The sequence below is a fragment of the Musca autumnalis genome, unplaced genomic scaffold, assembly GCF_047663935.1.
Source record: "Musca autumnalis isolate F117 unplaced genomic scaffold, ASM4766393v1 scaffold_5, whole genome shotgun sequence".
In the NCBI taxonomy this organism is placed as follows: domain Eukaryota; kingdom Metazoa; phylum Arthropoda; class Insecta; order Diptera; family Muscidae; genus Musca; species Musca autumnalis.
In genome coordinates this window covers 166,198,803-166,208,689 of record NW_027412088.1, presented here as the reverse complement: position 1 = coordinate 166,208,689, position 9,887 = coordinate 166,198,803, and the positions used below count along the sequence as shown (strand labels likewise).

The 9,887-nt window shown below is 36.7% G+C and overlaps 1 protein-coding gene across 1 annotated transcript; it reads left to right on the top strand.

Moving 5' to 3' along the window:
* Nucleotides 1-5,939: 5,939 nt before the first annotated feature.
* Nucleotides 5,940-6,571, top strand: LOC141404998 (general odorant-binding protein 56a-like). Its single transcript, XM_073988906.1, has 2 exons — nucleotides 5,940-6,098; nucleotides 6,168-6,571. The coding sequence occupies exons 1-2, from the start codon at nucleotides 6,042-6,044 to the stop codon at nucleotides 6,513-6,515; spliced, it is 405 nt and encodes a 134-aa protein (XP_073845007.1). The 5' UTR covers nucleotides 5,940-6,041; the 3' UTR covers nucleotides 6,516-6,571.
* The last annotated feature ends 3,316 nt before the right edge of the window (nucleotides 6,572-9,887 follow it).

The window sequence follows — 9,887 nt, the reverse complement described above, 5'->3', positions numbered from 1 at the left end:
CACATTTATTTCACATTTGAAATAGTGCAACCTCAAGCTATTATTCTTAATTTGTGCAACAATTATAAATTTTCCATTAATTTCGTTGTGTGATCAAAATTCAATGATTTTAAGATCCACATTTTGTGTTGTTTTTGTCTGTCTGTCCGTTTGTTATACGTAAAGCATTTTAGTTTGAGATCACGTTTGAAAATTGATACATTCAGACAGACAGACAGAGCATTGTGTTATTGTGCCCTGCGGCAAATCTTTGTTGAAGATTTTTTTGTTATTTGTTTGGTTTGAAGCTCGCGTGTCGCTGAGATTTATGGTTGAAAAACAAATAAACTAAAACCGGTTACCGGCAAAATTAATTTACCGGGGGCAAAGTACAGCGAACCATGCAAGTAAACCATAACAAACATTTAAACAGAGACTGGAAACATAAAGATTCGAACATATGTCGGTATGTGTGTATGTAAGTACCAAATTGGTTTAAGAGAAATAAAAAAAAAATAATTGCACTTGTAAGACTCCAGGTGGTGGAGTATTCAAAAATTATAATTAGAGAAATTATAGAATTATAAATTCTGTATTTCACAGAATTAGGAAAAAATTTTAATTTGTATAAAATTTTAATTAAACAATAAAAATGCATGCCGGTAATTATTTGGGCTGTTTATTTGAATATTGTAGTTCAACTGTGAAAATTATGACTTATTATTTCTCTTGAGTTCCTTGTTCTTGGGAAATTATACAGTGGCGCATAAAAGTATACGTAACCCTTGACAAGAATTTTAGTTAAGGCGTAGGATTTTTTATAGCAACAACTTAATTGTGTGACTCCTTGCTGACACTATCGAAACTGCAGAACACAATAACTAGTGGAAAAAGGTTATAATAATTACTGGCTCTAGTTATTCCACCGATAGTTACAATTAACACACTCTACACTAAAAAAACAAAATTTTTCTTATATTGCAAGTATACCACTAGGGCAGAGTTTTTGGAACATTCGAGACATTATCGGGTGAAGCATGGAGAATAAAAAATACTCAAAAGTTTAGTGCGAGTGTTATCTGAAGGAGTGATCCTAACCATTGAGACATTTCGGGGCCAATATCTGAGGATTCTCGGTATTGACTTCCCCCAGACAATAATTCGTCGGAGACTCCAGAAAGTATAAATATATATGTATTCTTGATTTTTTCTATATAACGCTTGGGTGCCACCGTGGTGCAATGGTATGCACACCTGCCTGCGCGCTAAAGGTCGTGGGTTCGATTCCCAGGCCAGACAACATTAAATTGTCAACGGTGGCAAAATATCCCTTAGTGATGTTGGCGACATTTCCTGAGTATTTCAGCCATGTAAAAGTTCTCTACAAGTGGTGTCGAAGACACGCCGTTCGGACTCGGCAATAAACAGTAGGTCCCATATCATTGAGCTAATATGAATCGGGGTGCACTCATTGATATGAGAGAAGTCTCCCTTGTCCCATCTGGGATGTTTGTGGAACAATTATTATTATATTATTATATATATTCTTGACCAGTATTGAATTCTAAGTCGATATAACCATGTCCAACTGTCCGTCCGCCCGTCCGTTCGTCTGCTGAAATCAAGATACATCTCGCAATTTTAAAGGTAGATCTTTGTAAATTGGTATACAAGTTTCTATTACTTATAGCCAGCATGGAAAGGTATTTTCTGAATGTTCGGATTTTGGAGGCTGTGACCGAAATGGCTAAAATTTGGTGTTATTCTTCATTGGGGATATTAAACTTTCATCATGAAATTTGTCAGTATAGGTTCACGTCTTCATATAATCCCCATAGCACGGTACCTGCAGATTTTGCGTGTTTTGAAGGTTGTGGCCATAATATCCCATGGAAGTAGCTGAAAATCGGTACTTAGTCTCCATTGATTGTATTAAAGTTTTCAGTTGAAATTTTTTGGTATTGTTCCACGTCTTTATATAACCCCCATAGAATGGTAGCTCCAGATTTTCGGGAAGGTGTCAGCGTCATTATCAAACCGAAATGGCTGAAATTTGGTATTTTGTCTTCGATGGAGTTATTAAATATTTCAGAATTCAATAAAGGTTTACGTCAGTATAGGTTCACGTTTTGATACAGCCCCCATACCTCCTGATTTTCGGAATTTCGAAAGTTGTGACCTCAATACCTCACCGAAATAGCTGTAATTCGATATATAGTCTTCATTGGGGGTATACAACTTTCCAATTGAAATTTGTCGGTATGGGCCCACGTATTCATATAGTCCCTATAGAACGGTACCTACCGATTTTCGGTATTATGAAGTTTGTGGTCTCAATATCCCACCGAAATGGCTGAAATTCGGTATTAAGTCTTCATTAAAAGTATAAAACTTTCCTCCTGAAATTTGTCGGTATAGGTCCATGTCTTTATATATTCCGCATAGAACAGTACCTCCCGTACCTCGAAATGACTGAAATTCGATATTTAGTCTTCATTGGGGGTATAAAACTTTCCACTTGAAATTTGTGGGTATGGGCCCACGTCTTCATATAGTCCTTATAGAACGGTACCTCCCGGTTTTCTGTATTATGAAGTTTGTGGTCTCAATACCCCACCGAAATGTCTGAAATTCGATATATAGCCTTCATTGGGGGTATAAAACTTTCCACTTGAAATTTGTGGGTATGGGCCCACGTATTCCTATAGTCCCTATAGAACGGTACCTACCGATTTTCGGTATTATGAAGTTTGTGGTCTCAATATCCCACCGAAATGGCTGAAATTCGGTTGGGTCTTTTTCTGTCCATAGAAGACCTACGAAGGTTTTTATCTGCACATAGAAGACTTCAGGAGGTTAAGGAAGTCTTCTTTCGCCTACATAAGTCCTCAAGAGGTGTCCTTTAGTCTACAGAAAACCTTATAAAGATTTCTTCTATATAACGCTTCAAGAAGTCTTCTTCTACTTACAGAAGACGTTAAGCTATCTTCTTCCGCTTATAGAAGGTCTTTTGGGTCTATAGAAGAACTCATGGATCTTATCTTTTGCGTTCAAGATTGCAAGAGGTCTTCTTCTGTCTATAGAAGAATACAGGAGGTCTTCTTCTCTCAACAGCAAATCTCAAGAGCACTTCTTCTCTCCGTAGAAGATCTTAGGTGGTCATCTTTTGCCTAAAGAAAACTTCAAGAGGTCTTCTTCTGCATGTAGAAGACCTCATAATGACTTCTTCTATATAAGTCCACAAGAGGTCTTCTTCAACCTACAGAAAATCTTCTTCAGGCTATAGAAGGCCTCTTGTTTCAACACAATACCTCAGGGATCTTTCCTTTTCCATTGAAGACCGCAAGAGGCCTTCTTCTGTCTATAGAATACCTCAAGAGGTATTCCTATGTCTATTGAAACCTCTTGAGGTCTTCTGTCTAAAGCACACCTTAAGAGGTCTTCTTCTGTCTAAAGAACACCTCAAGAGGTCTTCTTCTGTCAATATAAAACCTCACGAAGTCTTATGCTGCTTGAAGATAACCTACAGATGTGTTTCTAGCCTAAAGAAGATCTCAAGAGGTCTTCTTTTGTCTTAAGGAGATCTCAAGAGGTATTCTTCTGTCTTAAGGAGACCTCAAGACGTCATCTTCCCTCCATTGAAGACCTTAAGAGTTCATCTTTTGCCTAAAAAAAACTTCTTCATTAAAAGTATAAAACTTTCCTCCTGAAATTTGTCTGTATAGTTCCACTTCTTCATATAGTCCCAATAAAACGGTAGTCCCCATAAAACGGTAGTCCCCATAAAACGGTGGTCCCCATAAAACGATACCTGCCGATTTTTCCGTATTTTGGAGGTTTTGTTTCACCTCTTCATATAACCCCCGTTACCACCCGATTTTTTTGGATGATATTAGCGTCATGGCTGAAATTTGATATTTAGTCTTCGATGGGGGAGTTAAATATTCCAGAAGAGAATTATCAGTAAAGCTCCACGTTTTCATATAGTCCCCATAGAGCAGTATCTCCCGATTGTTTGTATTTTGAAGGTTCTGGCCTCAATATCCAGCCGAAATGGCTGAAATTTGGTATTTAGCCTTCATTGGGGGTATCCAATTTTGCACCTGAAATTTTTCGGTATAGTTCTACATATTCATAAAGTCCCCATAGAACGGTACTTCCCAATTTTCCGTATTTTGAAGATTTTGGCCTCAATATCCCACCGAAAAGGCGGAAATTTGATATTTAGTTTTCATTGATTGTATAGAACTTTTCGCCTGAAATTTTTTTGGTATTGTTACACGTCTTCTTTTTACGCAAATAGAACGGTACCTCTCGATTTTCCGTATTCTGATGGCTCCATAGATCGGTCCCTCCCGATTTTCGGCGAGGTGTCAGTTTCATTATCAAACCAAAATGGCACGTCTTCACACATCTCCCATAGCACGGTACCCTTCGATTTTCGGTATTTTAAACAACCTAAAAACGTGACCTGAACTTCTATATCGCAGAAATGGTACAGCCTAGGAATAAATCTTAATTGTCCATCCTATGGAGAATTTTCACAGCTACAATATTTTCGTTAGCCCCATTTCGATAGGTCTTGCGGTTTTCAAGCAAAATCGCGAAAACCTAAAATAAACCTAAAAATGTGAACTTTGACCGCGATTTATTTAAAAATCCCTCCAACGATTTTTTTCTTGTTTTTGGATTCTTCTCATCTATGAACATTTCTGTTTTAGAATTCGCAAATGGTGTAAGCGGTTTTTATTTAAAGTTAGTTAAGGCGCATCGTACATGACATTGTTTTACAAGGAGGCGATACAGTCAGTGCATTGTCCCAATTCAAAAATGGTAAAACCTACGAAAATACCATAAAGGTCAATCGTGTGTAGAATTTTCACTGCTACAACACTTAGTTCTATTTTGATAGGGCTTGCGGTTTCGCAGCAAAATCTCGAAAACCTAAAATAAACCTAAAAATGTGAACTTTGACCGCGATTTATTTAAAAAGCTCTCAGGCATTTTTTTGTTTTTTTCTCATCTATGAACATTGTAATTTCAGAATCCGCAAAAACTTCCCAGGTGAAAACTCCTTTCATTTAAAGTTGGTTCAGGAGCACCGTGGTAGCTATACCAAAACGTGAACCTATCATAGTATTTTTTAGTAGTGGCTTTGGTCATTGGGAACACAAAATGTAAAATTTTAGGTAAAGCGGTCAAAAAATATAGCTGAAAGCCTCAAAATACCTTAAATCGGGAGGTACCGTTATGTGGGTGCTATAGCCAAAATTGACCTATCTTGGCAATTTTTAGTGGAGAAGTTTTTTGGTCATTTAAAACCTCAAACGTCAAATTTTAGCTAATTCGGTCAAAAAATGTAGCTAAAAGCCTCAAAATACTTTAAATCTGGAGCTACAGGAAATGGCTAGATCGTCTTAGAATTTTTTCCTGATCAAGAATGTATAAACTTTATATGGTCGCAAATGATTAGTTCGATGTGCTACAAATAGATAAACTTAATATACCATCCATACTATGGTGTAGGATATACAAATTATCATAAATTGACAAATTTTTACCACCACTTACAGACAACGATAACCATTAAATTATAATTACATCACATCAGAACCCTATAAACTATTTCAATGGACATCTTATTCGTTTCAAATTGTTGTTTATGTTGTAGATCGAAACCGGTAACCAAATTTTATTGACACTTATAAGGTTCAAATATACAGTGAAATTGTTAATTTGTGGTTTGGGGTGTGCTAACGATATTACGGACAACTAACTGGAACACTAGTATGTAAATAAATGTGGTCTAAATATTATATAGGTTGTTTGCCCTACGAACAGCAGCCTTAAAGATGAGGAGGCACTTCAACTGTGTTACCTAAAAAATTTTTAGGCTCTTATTACAATTGCAGTATCATATTGAAACTTTGCCTCGTAATAAATATTTTTCACATAAATGTCATATTATAAAAAGGCCGTTTAATCAGTCATACAGTATCACTCAATTAACGAAATTGAAAGTAGACGTTTCAAACAAAAATATTAATAATAAATTTCTTATTATGAAGGCTTTCATTACTCTGTTCGTTGCTTGCTTGGTTGCCACTGCTTTGGCTGGTGTAAGTCCTTCCTAAAAAGGGGATATAGTTTGTAGTTTGTTTAATTTTTTAATCCTTTCCTATTTGCAGCGTGTCGAATTAAACGATGAACAAAAACTTAAAGCTAAGCAGCATATCGAAGAATGTGTTAAGCAGGAAAATGTTCCCGAAGAAGATGTTGTAAAATTCCGTAATAAGGATATTACAAATCCCTCCCGAGCCTTTAAATGTTTGAGCACATGTTTCTTTGAACGTGCTGGCACCTTGAAAAATGGTGAACTTCAAAATGAAGTTGTCGTTGCTAAATTGGGTGGCCTGATTGGTGTCGAAAAGGCCAAGGAGGCTTTGGAAAAATGCAAGGGCATCAAGACCGACGATCGCTGTGAGACCGGATACAAAACCGTTGAATGCTTCCATGCCGCTAATGCTCCTTATTAAATTGTTTTTAAAATGTGAATTGATAAAAAGGTAATAAAAGTAGAGCTCTATGTAAACCATTCTATATCACTATGCGATTAACCATATTCTGACACCACAGCGTGATAGAAGACCAAAAATAAGCGTTTTTCCCTATCACTTCCACTCTTGCGGTGATGGGCTTCCAAAGACCTGAGGGCTTGATGTCGAAAGGGATCATTTTGTCAGGCTCATATCTTCTAAACGGCTAACAATTTGAGTTCACTCGTGGAAGCAAAGTTGTAGCTCACGTCTTAAATAATAATAATTGTGAACACATAAAATCCATTCAACCTCATCTTCAACGCCAAATTCGTCAAGGTCAAATTTCCGTTATAATTACACGTTACATTTAATGATGTTACTCATACGTTTGGAACTAGTACAAGGAACTAGATTACCCAACTCTAATGAATATACTACGCTTCTTCCAGTTCAAAATTCGTTTAGTTTAGATCATTATTTCCTGTTCAGGTCCTTAAATAACAAACCTTTTAAGTTTCTGTGAGTTTTGAACAGTTTGTTATTTCCAGAAGCGTAAAAGTAGTTTAATTGTTTGTGAATTTCAGCTTAACTTCAGCTTCCTAGAATGTTCATATGTTCTACAAAGTTGTTTATTGAGATCTTAGGTACATTTCTGTAGTTGACTGTATCCTTAATTTTTGGGCGGTTAGGTATCTGTGGACCAGATTCGGAGAAAAAAGTTATAAAAATCGAATATTTTCAAAAGTTTTTTTTTACGTAAGTTCGTATGTTCTAGAAAGTTGTTTACTGATATATTTGCTACATTATTGTGGTGGATTGTTTTCCTGGAGAATTTTTGGTGGATTTTTTCTATGGAGCAGACACCGAGAAAAGAGGATTAGAGGATCGCATTTGTTTTGCTATTTTGGCCATTAAGAACCGTTCACAGATAGTTCGTATGTTCTAGAAAGTTGTTTATTGAGATCTAAGGTACTATTTTGTAGTTGATTATTTTTTTATTTTAATTTTGATCGGTTTGATATCTGTAAACAAAAATCCGAGAAAAAATTAAAACGGAATTTAGACCTTGGCGATTTTGACCTTGAAGATGAGGCTGAATGGATTTTATGTGTTCACAATTATTATTCTTTAATACGAGAGCTTAAACTTTGCTTCCACGAGTGAATCCAAATTCTTATCGGTTTAGAAGATATAACCCTGACGAAATGATCCCCTTTGACATCAAGGTTTCAGGTGTTTGGGGTAAATAACCGCGAAAGTGGAAGTGACATGGAATATAGTTAATAAACCGTGACTCAAAAAATGACACACAGTGTATTTCAAAAGGGATGTTAAACCTGACCTTAAACGACCTCAATATAATCAAGGGACTGTGTAAAGAGCTAATGAAGTTTCAAAACCAGTTCTGAAAGTAACTTTATAGTTCTTTATTCCGTTCCGAAAGACATCTCTAACAAGGGAGATTTTGTGAAAGTTAATAGTGAACACCACCGACTTGCAAAACCAGACCAGTAGTGGAATTCTCTAACGCATTTTTTGGTTACCGACAAAAATCGATAAAATTAAAATGCTTAAAATTTCGGTAATTAACGAAATTTGTCGGCAACCAAACAAAAGTTGTCGATAAGTCCTACCGATATCAACGGTGTTGCCAACTTTTTTTTATACTTTTCATTCACAATTTTGCATTTTAATTTTACCGAAATAAAATCCCACAAATTGTAGCATCTGGGCGTCTTTTTTTCAATATCTCTAGCATTTGTCCTCCTTTGGCAAATAAATTGGGATCAGTTCAAAGCTCAAGAGTTTTTCTTTAATATTGTTCAGTTCTGTTGATATGTCCACAACAAAATTTGAGAAATTCGTAAGTAAACTAGTAAGGCAAGAATCAATGGCGGATAGGGTGCACTAAATACATGAAACTGGCAAAAATATACGAGTATATGTCTACTATATTCAAATTTCCATCGATTTCAATATAATTGCCATTGTTGTTCTATACAAAATTCCGCCACATATTTCAAATGTCATCAAAATTAGGCAGATATAGCCTTTTTTGTGCATAAATTACATTGTATTGGTGCCGTTCTATGGGGGCTATATGTGGACCTATATCGACACATTTCTGGTGGAAACGAGAACTTAATACCAAATTTAATCCATTACGGTTTGATAATATTGCTGAATTTTCTAAAATACCGAAAATCGGGAGGGAACATTCTACAATGGCTACATGAAGACGTAAACCGACAAATTTCGGTGGAAAATTGTATATCCCCAACAAAGACTAAATACCAATTTTTAGCCATTTCGTTTGGATACTGAGGCCACAACCTTCAAAATGTGGACATATACTGATAATTTTATTCTGGGATGCTTCATAGCCCAATTGAAGACGAAATACCAAATTTCGTCCATTTCGGTTTGATAATGATGCTGAAACATTCAAAATACCGAAAATTTTGAGGGAACATTCTACGAGAGCTGTATGAAGACATGCACCTATACCGACAAAATACTGGTGAGAAGTTTAATACCCCATACGGAAACTAAATGCTATAACTATAACCTTCAATATACCGAAAATCGTTAGGAACCGCTCAATGGGGGCTATATGAAGACGTGGACCTATACTGATAATTTTCAAGTGGGAAGTTTTGCACCTAACGAAAGCTAAATGACACATTTCAGCAATTTCAACAAAAAACTGAATACCAAATTTGAGCCATTTCGGTTGGATGGTAAGCCCACATGCTTCGAAATGCCAAAAATCGAAGGGTACCTTTCTATGGAGGCCATAGGAAGACGTGGACCTATACCGGCAAATTCCAAGTGGGAAGATGTATACTCATAACGAAGATTAAATGCTACATTTAAGCCATTTTCGTTGGATATTGAGGCCACAATCTGGTAAGGAAAGATGAAATTCCTAGGCTAACCCAAGCGGCAGAGTACGTCTGCAAACTGGAGACGGAGCGCATACTCGAAGTCCTTGGTGTGTAGAACGAGACCTTGGCAGTGAAGAGATGGGAGGTTTTCTACCGGGAGGAGAAAGAAGTTGACACTCTCCTTGTGGTGGGGACCGACGATCTCTCACTATCCGGTCTCACAAAGACTAAGGGTAAGGTGTTTTTCGTCTCTAATTCAGTCTACTTCAAGATTGGAAAGGCGAGGAAGAAAATGCCAAAACAAACAACCAGGATGTTGAACCCCCAAAAGACGTACCGGAAGGAGGAGCCGATGAAATCAGCAACTCCCAAGAAGCCATTCTACTGGAGGACCAATGATTGAGGTCATCCAGATCAACCTCTATCGGAGCGAAACGGCAACCTTAGCCGTGATGGACAACGAAGACAGTGAAACCCAGAA

What these genes read in the sequence shown, in the direction of transcription:
- LOC141404998 (XM_073988906.1), top strand. Translation starts at nt 6,042, where the DNA reads ATGAAGGCTTTCATTACTCTGTTCGTTGCTTGCTTGGTTGCCACTGCT. An exon ending in TTGCCACTGCTTTGGCTGGT is followed by an intron (nt 6,099 to 6,167) that starts GTAAGTCCTTCC and finishes TCCTATTTGCAG; the next exon opens with CGTGTCGAATTAAACGATGA.